Source organism: Hordeum vulgare, chromosome 1H (assembly GCF_904849725.1).
Source record: "Hordeum vulgare subsp. vulgare chromosome 1H, MorexV3_pseudomolecules_assembly, whole genome shotgun sequence".
Taxonomy (NCBI): Eukaryota; Viridiplantae; Streptophyta; class Magnoliopsida; order Poales; family Poaceae; genus Hordeum; species Hordeum vulgare.
This window is the reverse complement of record NC_058518.1, coordinates 173,890,537-173,912,223: the sequence shown is the minus strand read 5'-3', so window position 1 is coordinate 173,912,223 and position 21,687 is coordinate 173,890,537. Positions and strand designations below refer to the sequence as shown.

The window sequence follows — 21,687 nt, the reverse complement described above, 5'->3', positions numbered from 1 at the left end:
CATAACGTAACTATCACTCTTAATGTCGTGTCCCAAAACACATATTCCAGGGTAATCACACCTCAATTATATGCTGGCAGATTGATAGCCCTCAAACACCCCCGTGACGTTGCAAACATGTCCGAACATGTCCGAGGAACCCGCTAACCAAGTTTAACCCGAATCAAGAGTTCGGTCGTAGCTTCGTGTCGGACTCAACCATTACGTACATGATGAGGTCGGCTAGAGCCTAGCAGAGGTAACCACTCATGGATGCGGTCGTTTTATATGTATGCATTGGTATACCATCCATTCATCATATCATCATCATAACAATAATATAAACATGTGACATGAATATGATAAATGGAAAGCCCGAATTTGTGGTCCTTCGACAAGTTTGTGGTCTCCGGTAGTAGGTCGTGAGAGGGGCCCATATCCCCCTGCCCCCCCCCCCCCCAAACGGAAGTCTGGCACACTCATCTTGGATCAAGGTAATGATAACTAAGTCGTGGAACAAAGCATCGAGTCATAAAGCCTGGTCTCCCATCCTTACCTCCTAACTTCCTATCACATTCTGCAACATTGCATAATTAAACTTTATAGCAATAAAAGATTGTATCAGAGCCAGGTTAATACTACCCAACAACAATTGAAGATAAGAGCTACAATATGACTCAGGCAAAATCCTAAGCGGATACTACAACAAGCGGGGCTAAACACCGGAAAGCTTGCCTAGAATCCACACTCGGTACATTCACAAACCTTTCTCGTATCCAACGTCATCTCCGGATCCTATCCGTGAAGAAGCAAAACATTGGAAAACAATCAACAGATGCATCTTATAACTACGACAAAGATCCAACATGCTCATGGAATGCAATTCCTGACATGACATGGATGATATGTACCATTACCCTAATGCAACATGAATCAAGGTTAAGTGGAATTAACATGTAATGGATAACACATGTTCAATTAATGCAACAATTAAGGATGATGGTTGAATGTTGGTTAACCTTAGCATTACGTTAAGTGTGGTGAACACAACATAAGATGGAGATGGATTGCAATAATACTATCTACACATATTAAATGGAGTGGAAATAATTTATATAAAGCATTTCCAATTACATTACCTTATATAAAGAAAGGTTATTATGGATTAAGCCTAACTCAAATTTTAGTTGATGCAACATGCATGAAAAGGGCATATCTATGCACCATGCCGATCAAAATGGCAAATTTTAATCTATTAAGCTAAGCTAGGATGATTTAGTTATTAATTAGGCATCTCAAATAATGTATCAAAAATAATTAAATGGATGCAACAATTTAAAATGCTCTAACATGGATGCAAATGACAATTCATGATCTACACATTTTTCTGATCAAGATTCATATATAATACTCCCTCCGTCCCAAAATAACTGTCTCAACTTTGTACTAGCGCTAGTACATAATTATACTAAGCTTAAGACACTTATTTTGGGACGGAGGGAGTATGTAATTTGGAGCTACAATTGCTGACGGCTGGACCCCAACTGCCGCATGTGCATGGTCAGTGATGGACCCTCGACCTCACGGTTGGATGCGTGGCGAATGGACCACATCGGCTGGAGGTATGTTTGTGTGTGCTGAGAGAGTGAGATCTCTCTTGATCTGGCCAACACAAGGACATGGTCCACGAGTCGGTGACTTAGGTTGCGGTGGCGCGTCGTATTTCAATGGCGGCGTCCTACAGAGTGGCGGATGGACGTGGCCAGCAGATTTTGACGATCTCGTGATGCACGCGTGTGCGCTATCGAACAAGTGAAACAAGCCGCGTCTATTGGTGCAATGTACACAACAAGACGATGATGGGAACCTCGCCGGTGGCAAGGTGCAGTGGTAGGTGCCCTTGAGTGTGTGTGATGCGTAGTGTGATATCTTGCTAACCAGCGGGTGGATGTGCTGGGAGTGGGCTACGAGTGAGTATGAGGCGGATGGCGCAACCGACACGAGTAGATGGTCACCGGAACGACAACGGCGACCTTGCAGTGCGGCGGCCGCCGATGGTGCTCGTGGAAGTGGTGCAGGATGGATGGAATCGAGAGGGGGAAGTGAGGGGAAAGATGTGGCAGCTCACCGTGGGGATGCTGGCCTAGTCGAACGGGGCGGAAGACAACCGGTGGTGGCGATACTGGCGGAAGATCACGTTATCCGAAGGGGAAGAGGACGAAGTGCTCGTCTCCTTGCGTCCTGGCTTGATACGGTCGGTGAAGAGGAAGAACAGGTCGCGGCGGAGCCCTTGGGCATGGCCGTGAGGATAGAGGAGGATGGTGGCCACGATGGTGACGAGCTTGTGCTCTTGTCTATGCTCGTTGGCTTGGGGAAGAAGGAAATTATAGGGCAGGGGCCCACCGGTGCCGCAGAAGAGAGGGAAGAGGCTAGGGTTAGGTTTGGAGGGGAAAAGGGGTTTTATGGTGTGGACCGCTGACGCTCATGGCTGACGTCGGAGCGGAGGGGCTGGGGGTGGGGGGGATGTCTCTCTTGAGAGGAACACGACAAGCACATGGCAGGTGGGCTGTTCTTTAGCAGGTTAGGTGGGGAGGTGGGCTTCCTGGAGATTGGAAGAGAGGCCGAAGGGAGAGAGAAGAGATGGGCTGGGTGGGTCACTGGGCTGTGTTGTGCTGCTGCCTCTCCCAATTCTCTTCTCTTTACTCCTCCCAGAAAATAGAAAAGCAGAGTATAGGAATTAATTGAGGCCCAAAACAATTTAGAAAATTCTGAAACTTGTTGTGGGACCTTACTGGAATATTTCCAAGCCACCATAATGATTTCAGGAATTTTCGACAAGGAAAATATATGCATGATTTAATAACACATAAGTGGGTTTTGAATTGGGGGTAGGTGATGGAAGAGGGATCAAGTAGTGAGATAAATTGGGGAGTCTATCTCACACCAAAAGACCGAAAGGGAGAATGGTCAAGTTAATTATTAATAAATAAAATATCACTTAAATTATTGAAGATATTTATTATAGCTTCCTAATACCATTGGAAAAATATTGATAGTGTTTTGAAGAGAATTCACCATGTGAAATCTCTCTGTTTAAATAGATCAAAGATCTAAGCAATTTATTTAATTGGATTTAATTAGGGTTGGGAATTTTAATAATGTTGATGGTTTAATCAACCTCATTATGAATTAAAGCATGATGACATGATGCAAAAATAAAAATAACAATCAATTTCTATTTAGGATACTACCCCAGGATGTTGCATGTAGGGCGAGAGATATGAGGGAATATGTGTGGAGGCAGGAAGAAGTGGAAGTAAAAGGGAGGAAGAAGACGGGGTGTGGCTCATGAGCTGGCGAGCAGCCTTACTAGTGGGCCCACCAGACAGTCTTTTTATAGTGCTGCCCATCAGACGGCTAGGGAAAGAGGCAAGAGAAAAGTCACCTGGGCCGAATTTGGCCGAGTTAGGATTTGGCTGACTATTTCTCTTTTTATTATTCTTATTGTCTTTATCCCCCCAATAGCACAAATGTTTTAGTATAGAACTTTACAGTACTATGCATTTTTTCCAGGATTTTCAAATGGGTATTTGACTGCCATATTGATTCAAACCCAATTTTGCCCCAATTTGGGCTTGAACTGCAACTAGGCGAAATATGACTCCACAAGTCATGAATATTTTACTGGAGGTTATGGGCATAATATTATCCCCAGATACAAAATTTCATGAATTTTTATCAAGGGAATCGTCACCAGACAATTAGATTACAGTTCTTCCAATTTTTTGAATTTGAACAAAAGCACTTGATTGAAATACCAAAACTATTCCAGAAGTTTTGGGGTTAAAAGCAGGGGTATGTTATGACAACTGTGAGCTAGCAAAACTACTAGCTCAGAGGTTTGACGACTACTCATGCACAACATTCACTTGGGGTAGATTTGAGGCTAATGCAAAGTTTTTTATGTTACATGATGCTTCCAAACTCTATTACAACTCCTGATGAGCAGGTTTACACAATGGTCATTACACTTTGCGACAAATATATACTATCAATATACCTTCTGTTTCCTGAATATCCCATGCCCGTTCAACTTTGCAGGGAAACAACATGGTGAATATAGTAAGCATCACATTCTGCCTTCTACACAGGGTTGTTATAGGCCAGATGCAGTTAATGATGAAATCATTCCCCAGGATATCACACAATATTACAAGTTTGCCATTTGCTTGCATATCTGATCCTATTAGGACACCTGTGCCTCTTAAGCTAGACGTGACTCTTCCACCACCGCCTGATGTCAGATGGAGTATTTCACGCTTGTACTATCTATTCAATACACAGCTTGACCGAAACATTGCCTTGTAAGTGGAATATATCTAGTTTTTACTAGCTAGACATGTATATTTTGTATTGTGCAATGCCTCTTTGATCGTACTACTACACTGGCCAGGCTGCCACCTTTCTGCGCATTCCAAAAGTTCATCCTAAGTTACACATAATAACTGAAGTTCCTTGCTCATGATGAATTAACCTGGTACTTTGTCTTCACTATATCTTCAAAGGTCTATTATCACATTGCTCGTCACGTGCTTTTCTATTGTGTTCGTTGGAGGATTGCTATTTCATAAGTTCAGGTCTGTAACTTTCTTATTTGAAGGGGCGTAAATTTTCTGATTTATTCTTCTCTATTTGTCAGAGAGGATATCCTACATCTTCACTAGTCAGTACTAACATAAATGAAATATACTGGTTTCTATTTTAGGAAGAAAGAACTGCCTCTGGAGGACTGCTTATGGGAAGCTTGGGCATGTCTATGTTCATCATCTACTCATCTGAGAGTAAGTGCCAATTGCTTTCTGGGTTCAGAACAATATGTGTACTTAGTTATTCAATACTGCCTTTTCTTAGGAATATCTTTGACAAACCATTCTATAGATATTTCCCTTTTAGAGGACTCTTTTTAATACATTCTTTTGCTTGTTTTCACAGCAAAAGACACGTATTGAGCGTCTTATTGGGTTCTTTCTTGCTATCTGGGGTATATTGTTCTATTCTCGTTTGTTAAGCGCAATGACAGAACAATTTAGAGTGAGTTATTTTTTCATTATTCTACAAAACTGAGGTGAAAAATCTTTACATAGAGCAAGTCTTTATCTGTCACCTGGTTTTACACAGACCCAAATGCATAAGGTAAGGGAAGGGGCCCAGTTGCAGGTCCTTGAGGAGGATCATATCGTTATCTGTGGAGTGAATAGTCATCTGACGTCCATATTGAATCAGTTGAATAAGTTTCAGGAATCAGCAATTCGCCTAGGTACTGCTACAGCAAGGTAACTGAAGGATAACGTAGCATTTTGGCAATATGCATTTACACAATTTTATACAGCCAATTACTTTCTTTGAAAAATGTGAAGGAAGCAGAGAATTCTCCTTCTCTCGGAACTTCCCAGAAAGCATATTGAGAAGCTTGGAGATACCATATCTAAAGATTTAAGCCATGTTGATGTATTCACCAAGAGGTAAAACGTTATGCAATTCTTCTTGCCATGCTTTCTGAATGCATGCAACTTGTTTTCAGTTTTTTAACTTTAGAACAGATGTTCCACTTGATATGTGAAAACTCAGACTTCACTTCAAATTTCAGTTGTAGCCTTAGCCTGACGAAATCATTCGAGAGAGCGGCAGCAAACAAAGCAAAGTCTATAATCATCTTACCATCAAAAAATGAACGGTATGTATATAACCATATAGCCATATGCCTTCCTTTATGGTTGCTGCACTGGAAATAATTTGGGAGAAGGGAGGGTCGTTGTATTTTTATGTACTAATGAATGCTATCTTTGTGGGCCATCAAACTCCTGTGTACATGCGAATCCATTGTTCTAGTGTTGGATAGGACAATTGAAACTTTTCAAATGGTTTGAGATGAATAACTTGGAAAAAAAGCCATGGCTATTATCAGGAAACATACCAAGACAAACTCTTTAAAGAAAATTCATGTATTTTTCTATTGAACATCGACGCCATATGCTACATTCTGATATATTTTTCTGAGTACCAACACTTATGTGAAATTAAATATGTGCCTGATTTGGTATTGTCTGAGGATTGAATGTAGGCATTCGCGGCTGGCCATGACGCCCTGTCAGGTTGAGAAGAGAGGGAGACACTCAAGATGGTTTTCCTTTTATAGTACCGGCTAGTAACTAACCAATGAAATCTTGTTCCTAAAATAGACTCCCTCCGTTCCAAAATAATTAAAGTTTTGGGTCTGTCCTAAGTCAAGCTTGTTTAAGCTTGACCAACTTTATAAAAAAAATGTGTGAAGATCTAAAATAACAAAAAAAATGTGTGAAGATCTAAAATAACAATGTCAGCAATACGGAGACAGGGTCCCCCATGCCCTCTAAAGATGTGCATGGCATAGCACCAAAAGACACAAGGAATGGTACTAGGGATTCCCCGAGCACGAAAGCTTCAATCTTGGCCAGCAACGATTCATGGAGCTCGGCGAGGTGATCAGGGTCCATCCCCGAACGCAAGTACTCTCCGAGCACCAACTACACTTCGCGGTGGTGGAGCTATCTCGGCAGGGCTTCGCCAAGCACTACCGCAATCGTGACGGTGTAGAAATACTACGAGAGAGAGAGGAGGGCTGCGCCTGCCCTCCCTCTCCTCTAGTATATATAGGGGGAGGGGAGGAGGAGGCCGGCACCCTAGGGGGCAGCGGCCGCCAAAAGGTGGCTTGTCCCCCATAGAAGGAGGGGCGGCGGTCACCTCTGGGCCAACCCTCTTCTTTGGCCACATGGGCCTTAGGTGGGAGGGGTGGCCAGCCCTCTTCTTTGGCCGCATGGGCCTTAGGTGGGAGGGGTGGCCAGCCCACCAGGGTTGGTGCGCCACCTCTCACAGCCCATGGGGCCCTCCGGGGTAGGTGGACCCCTGAAACTCTTCCGGAACTTCCATCACAAAACCGATAACCTTCCGGAACTCTTTTTGAACTCGAATACCAACTTTCCATATATCAATCTTTACCTCCGGACCATTCCGAAGCTCCTCGTCATGTCCGGGATCTCATCCGGGACTCCGAACAACCTTCGGTCACCAACACAATAACTCAACTATATCTGTATCACCGCCAAACGTTAAGTGTGCAGACCCCACGGGTTCGAGAACTATACAAACATGACAGATACACCTCTACGGTCAGTAACCAATAGCGGGACCTAGATACCCATATTGATTCCTACATATTCTACGAAGATCTTTATCGCTTGAACCACGATGTCAAGGATTCAGCTAATCTCGTATGCAGTTCCCTTTGCCCATCGGTATGTTACTTGCCCGAGATTCGATCATTGGTATCTCCATACCTAGTTCAATCTCGTTACCAGGAAGTCTCTTTACTCGTCCCGTAATACAAGATCCCGTGACTAACTCCTTAGTCACATTGATTGCAAGCTTACTGTGATGTTGTATTACCGAGTGGGCCCCAAGATACCTCTCTGTCACACGGAGCGACAAATCCCAGTCTTGATCCACGCCAACTCAACAGACACCCTCGGAGATACCTGTAGAGCATCTTTATAATCACCTAGTTACGTTGTGACGTTTGATACACACATGACATTCCTCCGGTGTCAGGAAGTTGCATGATCTTATGGTCATAGGAACAGATACATTGACATGAAGAAAGCAATAGCAGTAAACTTGACACGATCAATCGCTATGCTTACGGTTTGGGTCTTGTCCATCACATCATTCTCCTAATGATGTGATCCCGTTATCAAATTACAACTCATGTCTATGGCTAGGAAACCTTAGCCATCTTTGATCAACGAGCTAGTCCAGGAGAGGCTCACTAGGGACACTTTATTGACTATGTATTCACACATGTATTTGAGTTTCCGATCAATACAATTATAGCATGGATGATAAACGATTATCATGAACAAGAAAATATAATAATAACCACTTTATTATTGTCTCTAGGGCATATTTCCAACAGTCTCCCACTTGTACTAGAGTCAGTAATCTAACATTACAATGTAATGAATCTAACACCCATAGAGTTCTGGTGCTGATTATGTTTTACTTGTGGAAGAGGTTTAGTCAACGGATCTGCAACATTCAGATCCGTATGTATTTTGCAAATGTTTATGTTCTCCTTGATATAATCGTGGATGTAATTGAAGCGGCGTTTTATGTGTCTGGTCCTTTTGTGAAACATTGGTTCCTTGCTAGAGCAATGGCATCAGTGTTGTCACAAAACAGGGTCATTGAATCCAGTGCACTGTGCACAACTCCAAGATCCGTCATGAACTGCTTCATCCGTACACCTTCTTTCGCTGCTTCTGAAGCAGTTATGTACTCCGCTTCACATGTATAATCAGCTACCATGCTTTGCTTCGAACTGCGTCAGCTTACCGCTCCACCATTTAGAATAAATACGTATCTTGATTGAGACCTAGAGTCATTCGGATCATTGTCAAAGCTAGCATCGAGTAACCCTTTATGACGAACTCTTGATCACCTCCATAAATGAAAACATTTCCTTAGTCCTCTTCAGGTACTTAAGGATATTCTTGACCGTTGTCCAGTGTTCCACTCCTGGATCACTTTGAAACCTTCCGGCCATACTTATCGCAAGATTGAAATCTGGTCTTGTGCACAACATCGCATACATTATGGTGGCCTTTGTTTGGGCTATAGATAGTGATTCCTGGATTCTAGCACAGTCAAAATCGGATTTGCAAACAAAGAGTCAGATTCTACCTTAGCTGTGTAGAATCAGATTTTCCAAAATGCACTAGACATGCCCGGAAGCTGGAATCAGCGAATTTGCTGATTCCCGAGCTGCCACTTACCCCCTCTCAACTTTGGGCCAATTTCTTCCCGTTATTACGAGGCAAATGCCACCGCACCCCCAGCCCAACTCCTCCACGGACAGGTCTGGTTCGCTCGATCCCCACCCTGCCCATCGCAGATCCGTCGCGCCGCCGTCCCCTTGTGCTCCAGCGCCGGCGGCCCCTTGTGCTCCAGCACCGGCAGCCCCCTTGTGCTCCAGCGCCGACGGTCCCCTTGTGCTCCAGTGTCGGCGGCCCCCTTGTGCTCCAGCGCCGGCGGTCCCCTTGTGCTCCAGCGCCGGCGGCCCCCTTGTGCTCCAGCGCCGGCGTTCGTGGCCTTCTCTTCCTCCATTTGATAGCACTGCATGCCTGCTGTTGTTGATGGCGAGGACGGCGCCATGGCATTGGTGTTGAGGCTGCTACGTACAGGGAGAAAATACAAAACGCATTGGTTCTCATCAAGTCATGATGTTCTTCTTGCAACCATCTTCTTCTGCTCACAATCGTCCTTGTTGCTCGTTTCATGGCGCTGCTCTACTGCCTCGCAGTGCCTGTTACGTTTCATTTTTTTTCTTCTTTGGTGATTTTTTTTTGCTCAGATCATGTGCGTATGAATCTGGCCAAAATGTGTACGCATGTATGAACGAATGAATTAGAAGATTTATAAACTGTTTGATGAATGTGATAAGTGTTTACAAGGTTATGATTGACCATTTGCGCATTCCGGACATTATGGACATTTCACAACACTTGTGGTTTTTCTACAGCAGGGTAAACAAACAGTCAGCTTCAGATTCTCAAAATCCACAGCCACAACTGATTCTCGGAATCTAAGCTATAGCTGATTCTTGGGAATCTGTAGCCCAAACAAAGGGGGCCTATAGAGCCTATGGCCGAAGCATAGGGGATGACACTCATCTTGTCTTTATCCTCTATAGTCGTTGGGCATTGAGTCTTACTCAACTTCACACGGTGCAAGACAGGCAAGAATCCCTTCTTGGACTGATCCATTTTAAACTTCTTCAAAACCTTATCAAGTTATGTGCTTTGTGAAAGTCCTAAGCGTCTTGATCTGTCTTTGATCCGTCTCTATAAATCTTGATGCCTAATATGTAAGCAGGTTCTCCGAGGTCTTTCATTGAAAAACTCTTATGGAAATATATCTTCACGCTTTCCAAAAGTTCTATATTGTTTCCAATCAGCAATATGTCATCCATATATAATATTAGAAACGCTACAGAGCTCTCACTCGCTTTCTTGTAAATACAAGCTTCTCCATAAACTTGTATAAACCCAGACGCTTTGATCACCTCATCAAAGCAAAGATTTCAACTCCGAGATGCCTGCACCAGTCCATAAATGGATCGCCGGAGCTTGCATACTTTGTCAGCATTCTCTGGATCGACAAAACCTTCAGGTTGCATCATATACAACTCTTCCTTAAGTAAACCGTTAATGAACGCTGTTTTGACATCCATCTGTCAAATTTCATAATCGAAAAATGCAGCTATTGCTAACATGATTCTGACGGACTTAAGCATCGCTACGAGTGAGAAAGTCTCATCGTAGTCAAACTCCTTGAACTTGTAAAAACCCCTTTGCCACAAGTCGAGCTTTATAGACGGTGACATTACCGTCCGTCTTCTTCTTAAAGACCCATTTGTTCTGAATAGCCTTTCGACCTTCCGGTAATACTTTCAAAGTCCACACTTTGTTTCCATACATGGATCCCATCTCGGATTTCATGGCCTCTAACCATTTGTCGGAATCCAGGCCCACCATAGCTTGTAGGTTCATTGTTGTCCAACAACATGACTTCTAAGACAGGATTATCGTACCACTCGGGAGCAGTACGTGTCCTTGTCGACGTACGAGGTTCGATAGTAACTTGATCCGAAGCTTCATGATCACCATCATTACCTTCCTCTCCAACTGTTGTAGGCGCCACAGGGACATTTTCCCGCGTCGTGCTACCCTCTAGTTGAAGTGACGGTTCAATAACCTCATCAAGTTCTATCTTCCTCCCACTCAATTCTTTGGAGCGAAACTCTTTCTCGAGAAAGGACCCGTTCTTAGCAACAAACACTTTGCCCTCGGAACTGAGATAGAAGGTATGCCCAACTGTTTCCTTTGGGTAACTTATGAAGACGCATTTATCTGCTTTGGGTTGAAGCTTATCAGGCTGAAGCCTTTTGACATAAGCGTTGCAGCCCCAAACTTTAAGAAACGACAGCTTAGGTTTCTTGCCAAACCATAATTCATACGGTGCCGTCTTAACGGATTTAGATGGAGCCCTATTTAAAGTGAATGCACCTGTCTCTAATGCATAGCCCTAAAACGATAGTGACAAATTGGTAAGAGACATCATAGAACGCACCATATCCAATAAAGTACGATTACGACGTTCGGATACACCATTACGCTCTGGTGTTCGAGGCGGCATGAGCTGTGAAACAATTCCACACTGTCTTAAGTGCATGCCAAACTCATAACTCAGATATTCTCCTCGATCAGATCGCAGGAATTTAATCTTCTTGTTACGATGATTCTCAACTTCACTCTGAAATTGCTTGAACTTTTCAAATATTTCAGGCTTGTGCTTCATCAAGTAAATATACCCATATCTACTCAAATCATCGCTGAAGGTGAGAAAGTAACGATATCCACCATGCGCCTCAACACTCATTGGACCACACACATTTGTATGTATGATTTCTAACAAGTCACTTGTCCGTTCCATTGTACTGGAAACCGGGGTTTTAGTCATCTTGTCCATAAGGCATGGTTCGCATGTGTCAAGTGATTAAAAATCAAGTGACTCCAAAAGTCCATCAGCATGGAGCTTCCTCATGCGTTTTACACCAATATGACCTAAGCGGCAGTGCCACAAGAAAGTGGTACTATCATTATTAACTCTATATCTTTTGGCATCAATGTTATAAATATGTGTATCATCACTATCGAGATTCAACAAGAATAAACCATTCACATTGGGTGCATGACCATAAAAGATATTACTCATATAAATAGAACAACCATTATCCTCTAATTTAAATGAGTAACCGTCTTGCATTAAACAAGATCCAGAAATAATGTTCATGCTTAACGCAAGGAACCAAATAACAATTATTTAGGTTCATCACTAATCCCGATGGTAATCGAAGAGCGAGCGTGCCGACGGCGATCACATCAACCTTGGAACCATTTCCCACGCGCATCATCACTTCGTCCTTTACCAGGCTCCGTTTATATTCCGTAGTTCCTGTTGTTAGAGTTATAATATAAGTCATGTACCCTTTTGTATTTATCCCAATATATAAGGGGTTTCCTGCATATAGTCCACCACCTATACATGTATATATACCGGCCTATGGCCTCATGGGAATAGAAGTTGCTTATTCCTAACATGGTATTAGAGCATTAGGGTTTTTTCTTCGCACGCGCAACTCGTGCTCCGATCCTTCTCCATGCAGCCGCCGTTCGTCTCGCTGCTCCTACCGGATCTTGCTGCTGCTCCCGATCTCCTCCTGCTGCAGCTCCCGTTCTCGTCCTGCTGCTGCTGTGCCCCGGATTGAACGCCCGCCGCAGCCCCTGCTGCCGGATCCTCCCGTGGCCGCCCCGCTGGATTCCCTGCCGCCTCCAGCCGCCGCCACCATCGATTCATCTACCAGATCGAGGCGGATCTAGCTCGCCCAGCGCTGACGCCGCCCCATCTGCCAGATCGAGGCGGATCCAGCTCGCACCAGCGCTGACGCCGCCCCATCCCACCGTCGCCCCATCTCACCAGATCGAGGCGCCCTGTTGGATCTCCGCCGGCTGTAACTGCTGACTGCTGGATCCCGTTGCCTGCTCCCGATTTCGTCGCCACCCCGCTGCTGAATTCGTCCGATTTCGCCTGATTCTCCTGTCTCTACGTGATTTCTAAAAAAAACAAATGTCTACTGCATCGGGCTATGTTTCTGTCCCTCGTTGTTCGGTGATCTTTGATGGTACTAACTACACCGAGTTCATTGGCTTCATGCGCATTCACATGCGTGGCATCCGTCTCTGGGGTGTACTTTCTGGCGAGGTCTGCTGTCCGCCCCGTCCAGTTCCTCCTGTGGCTCCCACTCCGCCGATCCCTCCGGCTCTTCCTACGGATGCTAATCAGGCCACCAAGGATGCGGCTAAGCTTGCTGATGCTGATCGTGCTTATGATGAGAAGTTTTTGGCTTATGAGTGTTAGGAAGTATTAGTATTAGTCTAGGAGTCCTTATTAGTCTATTAGTATTAGTCTAGGAGTCCTTATTAGTCTATGTTTACTTTCCTTGCACCTCAAGTCATGTGTAATATATATATGCCCCTTGGGCCTTCAATATAGATAAGTTGCTTTCCTAACATGGTATTAGAGCCCTAGGTTTTTTTTCGCACGCGCAACTCGTGCTTGATTCTCTTTCCGTCACAGCCGCCGGCCGCTCCTCTCTGATCCAATCCCGCCGACTCTCTCCTACGGGATCCCATCGCGCAGGATCCAGTCGCCCCCGTCCCGATTCCCGTCGCGCCGGATCCAGCCGCCCCCGTCCCGATTCCTGTCGCGCCGGATCCAACCGCCCCCGTCAATCCCGTGATCCAGCCGCGCCAGTGCTGGAGTTCTCCCTCGTGTATCCCGCGGTTTTTCCACTGCCCCTGGATCGGGACTGCTCCTGGATCGGGACTGCTTCTGGATTGGATCTCGCCCGCCTTGTCTTCGTTGCCAACTGCTGCCTGGATCACCAACTGCTGCCTGGACGCAACGTTGCGTGTTGAATCTGCTGCCTGGATCGCCAAGTGCTGCCCGGAGCCCGCTTTTTCCACTGCTCTTGCTGACGTGGTTGTTTTCCAACTGCCCCTGTCGACGCGGCTCGGTCTCAGATCCCATTGACTGATTCCCTTCAAAAAAAAGGAAAAAAAATGTCTACTGCGTCGGGCTATGTTGCTGTCCCTCGTTGTTCGGTGTTCTTCGATGGTAGTAACTACACCGAGTTCATTGGCTTTATGCGCATTCACATGCGTGGCATCCGTCTTTGGGGTGTTCTTTCTGGTGAGGTCTGCTGTCCATCACGTCCGGTTCCTCCTGTGGCTCCCACTCCGCCGATCCCTCCGGCTCTTCCTGCGGATGCTCCTCAGACTACGAAGCATGCAGCTAAGGTTGCTCATGAGGATGCTATCCGTGTTTATGATGCGAAGGTCTTGGCTTATGAGGAGGCTCTTCAGGTGTATCACGGTGCTCTGTCCGCTTACACCCAATGGCTTGATGATGATGCTCGTGCTGCAGCTGTTCTCACTGCTAGTGTTCTGCCTCAGTTTGCCTCTGAGTTTTTGGGCCTTCCTACTGCCTTTGAGATGTGCGCTCGCCTTCGTCAGCGCTATGCGCCCTCTGGTGATGCCTTATACCTCTCCGTGATTCGTCAGGAGCATGCTCTTCAGCAGGGTGACTCTACTGTTGATGACTTCTATACACAAAGTTTTGCTATCTGGCGCTAGCTCGATTCTCTCCGCACTGCTGGTTGTCGTACTTGCCCCTGTTGCCAGGCTGTCCAGACCAACTTGGAGTTTCATCACGTCTACGAGTTCCTGTCTCGGCTCCGTAAGGAGTTTGAGCCTCGGCGTGCTCAGTTGTTTGCTTGTGGCCTTATTTCTCTCATGGAGGCGCTTTCTGAGATTCGTGCTGAGGAGACCCGCTTACGTGGTGCTGGTTTGCCGGAGGTTCCCTCGGTGCTCGCTGCTCGGGCTACTTCTACGCCCCCTGCTACACCGACCCCTTCTCACTCGAGTGCTCCGCCGCTCTTGCCCACTCCTGCTGGAGGGTCAGGTCGCCCCCGTCCACATTGTGGCTACTGCAACAATGATGGTCATATTGGGTCCCACTGCTACACGAAGAAGAAACACTTGCGGCAGGCGCAATCATCATCTACAGAGACTTCGTCATCTACCTCGACAGCTTCAGCCATCGCTTTGACTGAGCAGGATATTCTGCGACTTAAGCGTCTGCTCGCTGCTTCAGGTTCTTCCTCGACGGGTACTGCTGGTATTCCAACTCAGGCTTCCCGCACTGAGCAACCACCTTCTACACAGTCAGGACCGTCTCACGCACACTCTTGTTGGAATTGGCCTTCGCCGCCATGATATTTTCTTCTTCTTCCGCTGCTATCATCCCTAATCTAGTGTGTGTTTTCTAGTTTTCTATTTTTTCCGCTGCGTCCACCAAATCCGTTGATATTTTGTGTTTTCTCATGCCATGCGAGTCCACCAATGCTTTATTCTCTTGATGTGCCATCTTCTTTTGACAACCCATCTTCTATTGATACTTATATTGTATCTTCAAGTGATACGGTGTCTTCCTCTGATGTGCCATCTCTTCGGTGTCTTCCTCTTGATGTGCCATCTCCTTTTGACAACTCATCTTCTCTTGATACTTATCTCGTATCTTCAAGTGATGCGGTGTCTACCTCTGATATGCGATCTCTTCGTTATCTCCTTCGGCGACTCGACAAGTTTTGAAGACTCTTCATGCTACGACGACACTCTCAAGACGCGGATTTGGATTATCATTTTTTTTGAGTATTACACTTCTTCAAATGCAATGCTATTGCATACGCTTTGCATTTGAGGGGGGGTGTTAGGAAGTATTAGTATTAGTCTAGGAGTCCTTATTAGTCTATTAGTATTAGTCTAGGAGTCCTTATTAGTCTATGTTTACTTTCCTTGCACCTCAAGTCATGTGTAATATATATATGCCCCTTGGGCCTTCAATATAGATAAGTTGCTTTCCTAACAATGAGGAGGCTCTTCAGACGTATCATGGTGCTCTGTCTGCTTACACCCAGTGGCTTGATGATGATGCTCGTGCTGCAGCTGTTCTCACTGCTAGCGTTCTGCCTCAGTTTGCCTCTGAGTTTCTGGGCCTTACTACTGTGTTTGAGATGTGGACTCGCCTTCGTCAGCGCTATGAGTCCTCTGGTGATGCCTTATACCTCTCTGTGGTCCGTCAGGAGCATGCTCTTGGGCAGGGTGACTCTACTGTTGATGACTTCTATACACAGAGTTCTGCTATCTGGCGCCAGCTTGATTCTCTCCGCAGTGCTGGTTGTCGTACTTGCCCCTGTAGCCAGGCTGTCCAGGCCGATTTGGAGTTTCATCGCGTCTACGAGTTCCTGTCTCGGCTCCGTAAGGAGTTTGAGCCTCGGCGTGCTCAGTTGTTTGCTCGTGGCCGTATCTCTCTCATGGAGGCGCTTTCTGAGATTCATGCTGAGGAGACTCGCTTACGTGGTGCTGGTTTGCTGGAGGTTCTCTCTGTGCTCGCTGCTCGGGCTCCTTCTATGCCACCTGCTGCACCGACCCCTTCTCGCTCGAGTGCTCCGCCGCTCTTGCCCACTCCTTCTGGAGGCCCAGGTCGCCCCCGTCTACATTGCACCTACTGCAACAATGATGGTCATATTGAGTCCCAGTGCTACACGAAGAAGAAACATCTGCGCAAGGCGCGATCATCATCTTCAGGGACTTCGCCCTCTACCTCGACAGCTTCAGGCATCGCTCTGACTGAGCAGGATATTCTGAGACTTAAGCGTCTGCTCGCTGCTTCAGGTTCTTCCTCGACGGGTACTGCTGGTTCTGTGACCGAGGCTTCCTGCACTGAGCAACCACCTTCTACATTTTCAGGTACATCCCCAAGGGTTCTGGACTCTGGAGCTTCCTTTCATATGTCTTCTAATTCTTCCACTCTGTCCTCTCTTCGATCGCTTGATTCTCCCGTTCATGTCCTCACCGCTGATGGTACTCCCCTTTCTGTCGTTAGTAGAGGCAATCTTACCACTCCTTATTCTGTTGCTGATGTTGCTCATGTTCCTCGACTTACCATGAATCTGTTTTCCGCTGGTCAACATGCTGATTCTGGTTGTCGCGTCATCCTTGACCTTAACTCTTGTTCTGTCCAGGACCGTCGCACGCACACTCTGGTTGGGGCTGGCCCTCGCCGCCGTGATTCTAAGGGTCTCTGGGAATTGGATTGGCTTCATGTTCCTTCCGCTGCCCACTCTATCGCCAGTTCTTCCGCTTTGGTCGCCTCGGCTACTGGTTCCTTCCAGCAGTGGCATCATCGACTTGGTCATCTGTGTGCTTCTCGTTTGTCGTCGTTAGTTCGTCGAGGTCTTCTGGGGTCTGTCTCAGGAGATGTCTCTTTAGAGTGTCAGGGCTGTCGTCTTGACAAGCAGATTCAGTTACCATATCCACATAGTGAGTCAGTGTCTAAGCGTCCTTTTGATTCAGTTCATTCCGATGTATGGGGTCCGGCTCCCTTCGCTTCGAAAGGGGGTCATAAATACTATATTATTTTCATAGATGACTTCTCTTGTTACACATGGCTTTATTTCATGACTTCTCGTAGTGAGGTGTTGTCTATTTATAAGCGTTTTGCTGCCATGGTTCATACTCAGTTCTCTTCTCCCATTCTTGTGTTCCGTGGTGTTCTTGCCGAGCAAGGGACTCTCTCTCAATTCTCTTGTCCTGGTGCTCACGCTCGGAATAGCGTGGCTGAGCACAAGCATCGTCATTTTCTTGAGACGGCTCGTGCATTGATGATTACTGCCTCTCTCCCGCCTCATTTTTGGGCTGAGGCCGTCTCCACCTCCACCTATCGAGCGTCTTTTTGATTTCCAGAAAATGGATGATTTCCAGCCTTCCGCTGCTCTACAGGGTGGTGTTCCTTTCGAGCGTCTTTTTGATCGTTCTCCTGATTATTCGATGCTTTGCTTGTTTGGTTGTGTTTGCTATGTTCTTCTTGCCCCCCGCGAACGCACCAAATTGACCGCTCAGTCTGTTGAGTGTGTCTTCTTATGCTATAGTGCGGAGCATAAGGGCTATCGTTGTTGGGATCCTATCGGTCGTCGGATGCGTATCTCTCGGGATGTGACTTTTGATGAGTCTCGTCCCTTCTATCCACGCCCATCTTCCTCGACCTTTTCAGTGGAGGATATCTCTTTCCTCACTTTTCCTGACACACCTATCACAGTCGTCGAGCCTTTGCCTATTCGTTCCGCTCCCTCTGCTTCTCCACCTCCAGTCGATTTGTCGCCACCATCTTGCACGGTCTCCTCGCCTAGCATGTCACCGGATTCTACACCTTCATCTCCGGTGACTTCTTCGTCGCCACTCCCCGATTCTACCTTGGCGATTCCTCCTTCCATTGTTCCATCTTTTCCTCAGTGTTACAATCGTCGTTCACGTTCTGTGGATGCCTCTGTGGATGTGTCGTCATCCTCGTCTCAGCCTACTTATGGCTTGCGTTCTCGTCCTCGTCCGCTTGTTGATCACTTTGGATTTTCCACCGCTGGTGCTGCTGTTCTTGAGCCGACTACTTATCATCAGGTTGTTGTTCATCCTGAATGGCAGTTTGCGATGGCAGAGGAGATTGCTGCTCTTGAACGCACTGGTACGTGGGATCTTGTTTCCCTTCCTCCTGGAGTCCATCCCATCACTTATAAGTGGGTCTACAAGGTTAAGACTCGCTCCGATGGTTCTCTTGAGCGTCACAAAGCTCGTCTTGTGGCTCGTTATTTTCAGCAGGAGCATGGTCGTGATTATGACGAGACTTTTGATTCTGTGGCTCATATGACCACTGTTCGTACACTTCTTGCCGTTCCTGATAGCATGGTATTGTCGTCTTCGTCGCTCTCTCTATGGCCTTAAGCAAGCCCCCCGCGCCTGGTTTGAGCGTTTTTCCTCTGTGTTGACTGTCGCTGGTTTTTCAGCCAGTGTTCATGATCCAGCATTGTTTATTCACCTTTCTCCTCGTGGTCGGACTCTTCTTCTCTACGTTGATGACATGGTCATCACTGGGGATGACCCCGAGTATATTGCCTTTGTCAAGGCCCGTCTTAGTGAGCAGTTGCTTATGTCTAATCTTGGACCTCTTCGCTACTTTCTTGGGATTAAAGTCTCTTCTACCTCTGAGAGCTTTTTTATATCCCAGAAAAAGTATATCCTGGATCTTCTTGCTCGTGCTGCTCTTACTGATGAGCGCATTGTTGAGACTCCTATGGAGCTCAATGTTCACCTCTCTGCTACTGACGGTGATCCCCTGCCTGACCCGACGCGTTAACGTCATCTTGTTGGCAGTCTTGTTTATCTAGCTGTCACTCGTCCGGATATCTCTTATCTGGTTCATATTCTGAGTCAGTTTGTCTCTGCTCCCACATCGGTTCACTATAGTCATCTCCTCCGTGTTCTCTGATATCTTCGGGGCACGATCTCTCACCGTCTGTTCTTTCCTCGCTCCAGTTCTTTACAGCTTCAGGCCTATTCGGATGCTACGTAGGCTAGTGATCCTTCAGATCGCCGTTCACTTTCTGCTTACTGTGTTTTTCTTGGTGGTTCTCTCATTGCCTGGAAGACGAAGAAACATATTGCAGTTTCCCGTTCGAGTGCAGAGGCTGAGTTGCGAGCGATGGCTCTTTTGACGGCAGAGGTGACTTGGTTACGGTGGTTACTTCAGGATTTTGATGTTTCTGTCACTACACCGACTCTGTTCTTATCTGACAGTACAGGTGCTATTAGCATTGCGTGCGATCCTATGAAGCATGAGCTCACCAAGCATATTGGTGTTGATGCTTTCTATGTGCGCGCTAGTGTATAGGATCAGGTCATTGCTCTTCAGTATGTGCCTTCCGAGTTACAGTTGGCGGATTTCCTGACGAAGGCCCAGACTAGAGCACAACATGGCTTTTATCTCTCCATACTGAGTGTTGTTCATCCACCATGAGTTTGAGGGGCGGGGGGTGTTAGAGTTATAATATAAGTCATGTATCCTTTTGTATTTATCCCAATATATAAGGGGTTTCCTGCATATAGTCCACCACCTGCACATGTATATACACCGGCCTATGGCCTCATGGGAATACAAGTTGCTTATTCCTAACACCTGTTTCGAGTATCAAATACCCCAACTTGTTTGGGAATTGGGACTGAAAGACTTTGTTGCTGCTGTTGTTGTATAGACTTGGTCAAATTTAAACAAGTTTGACTTAGGGCGAACCTAGAACTTCAATTATTTTGGAATGGAAGGACTAGCCTACAAATACTGAACATCTTATCTGCAATTAATAACCAATATTGCATGATAAGACCACTGCCATAGGGCACATGTACCATAACAGAACTGTTGTGTTTGATGACTTGTTTTATTTATTTATGTAAAGCTCATCTTGTTGAACATGATCAGATATGAAGTGGATACAGATGCATTTCTTTCTCTGTTGGCTCTCCAGTCTCTTCCACGAATTGCATTGGTTCCTACCATTGTTGAGGTATATGCAAGCTCCACCATGTATACTAATTGTGATATATCAACATTTAAGCATTTGTTTATTCATGATGTTCTATCAATGTAGGCTTCTAACTCGACCACTATCGAACTTCTGAAATCAATCACAGGCTTAAATGTGTACCCGGTGGAGATGGTTGCCTCTAAGCTGTTTGTGCAGTGCTCTAGGCAAAAGGGCCTTCTTAAAATCTACAGACACTTGCTTAATTCTCACAGTATCGCTCTTATCTTCCTGATATGCATTTTTGGATACAATAATTTTGGGAAGGGTGCATATGGCTATTGCTATTATATTTAGGGTTTAGCAAACGAGAGGTCATGAGAGAAATGAACAAATAAATGCATCTAACTCAGATAATTTTGTTGTGCAACAACAACAACAACAACAACAACAAAAACAAAGCCTTTAGTCCCAAACAAGTTGGGGTAGATTGAAACCCATAAGATCTCGCAACCAACTCATGGTTCGGGCACATGGATAGCAAGCTTCCACGCACCCCTCTCCATGGTTAGTTCTCTCATGATACTCCAGTCCTTCAGACCTCTCTTTACGGACTCCTCCCAAGTCAAGTTCGGTCTACCCCGACCTATCTTGACATTATCAGCACGCTTTGACCGTCCGCTATGCACTGGCACTTCTGGAGGCTTGCGCTGAATAATTTTGTTGTAGTAGGACTATATTTCCGTGCCATGTTGCTATTCTCCATCACCATCGTTCGCTGCCTCTGCTTGCTGATTTCCATGCATGCCACTTGTCACAGCTCTGGTTTTTTTCCCAGGCGCATCCCTCCACCTCCACATCTCCCTGTCACCCCCCTCTCCCATGGCTCGTGTGCGTCAAGTGTTGGGCTGCTCTGTTTTGAGCCAACTAGTAGCTGGTTGAACATATTAAAAAACAGGTCCAATGTAGTCGTCATGGGGCCTCTATTTCCATACTCCCTGCCTGGTGTTTTTTGACGATGTTAAGTACACATGCGCATTCACATGTGGGGTCTTCGTCTCCCACAGGTGCATTCACATGTGTGGTCTTCCTCTCCGGGGTTTCCTCTTTGGCAAGGTCTCCTGTCCGCCGCACCTTTGTGTCCCTGTGAAGGCTACTGCCCTTGGTGTTGGCAAGGTTGATGTTGATGCTGCCAAGGTTTCTGATGATGCCGTTCTTTGCTTATGGTTAGGCGGGTTCCGACTACCAGGTGGCCTCGAGTCATGCCAGGATCAACTGACCGCCTATGCTTAATGACTTGATGATGATCCATGTGCGACTGTCCTCATTGCTAGTGTCCTGTCTTGGTTTTTTCCTGAGATAGTGGGATTCTATGCGCCATTTTTCTATGTGGAATTATCTTTATCAGTGTTACCAACCCTATGTTGATGCTCTATATCTATCTCTGGTTCTTGGAAGTACATGGAGTGATCTTTCTCGGTGTTACCCGCTAGCACTGCTGTTGGGTCGACGTAAAATCCCTCCACAATATCACCCACTAAGGAGCAACGAATGTATGCCATCATGGCATACGATCATAAAGGTCT

At 46.0% G+C, this 21,687-nt stretch overlaps 1 protein-coding gene across 6 annotated transcripts in view; it reads left to right on the top strand.

Annotated features, from left to right (window-relative positions):
* The window catches only part of LOC123428025 (putative ion channel POLLUX-like 2), a 67,772-nt gene that overhangs the window by 19,537 nt on the left and 26,548 nt on the right, over positions 1–21,687 (top strand). For all 6 annotated transcript variants that reach the window (XM_045112188.1, XM_045112196.1, XM_045112180.1 and 3 more), the window contains 9 exons: positions 4,081–4,343; positions 4,545–4,616; positions 4,745–4,820; positions 4,972–5,070; positions 5,158–5,312; positions 5,397–5,501; positions 5,627–5,713; positions 20,059–20,143; positions 20,228–20,375. In XM_045112188.1, coding sequence (XP_044968123.1) covers positions 4,081–4,343; positions 4,545–4,616; positions 4,745–4,820; positions 4,972–5,070; positions 5,158–5,312; positions 5,397–5,501; positions 5,627–5,713; positions 20,059–20,143; positions 20,228–20,375 — 1,090 coding nt within the window. The remainder of the gene's footprint in view (positions 1–4,080; positions 4,344–4,544; positions 4,617–4,744; positions 4,821–4,971; positions 5,071–5,157; positions 5,313–5,396; positions 5,502–5,626; positions 5,714–20,058; positions 20,144–20,227; positions 20,376–21,687) is intronic.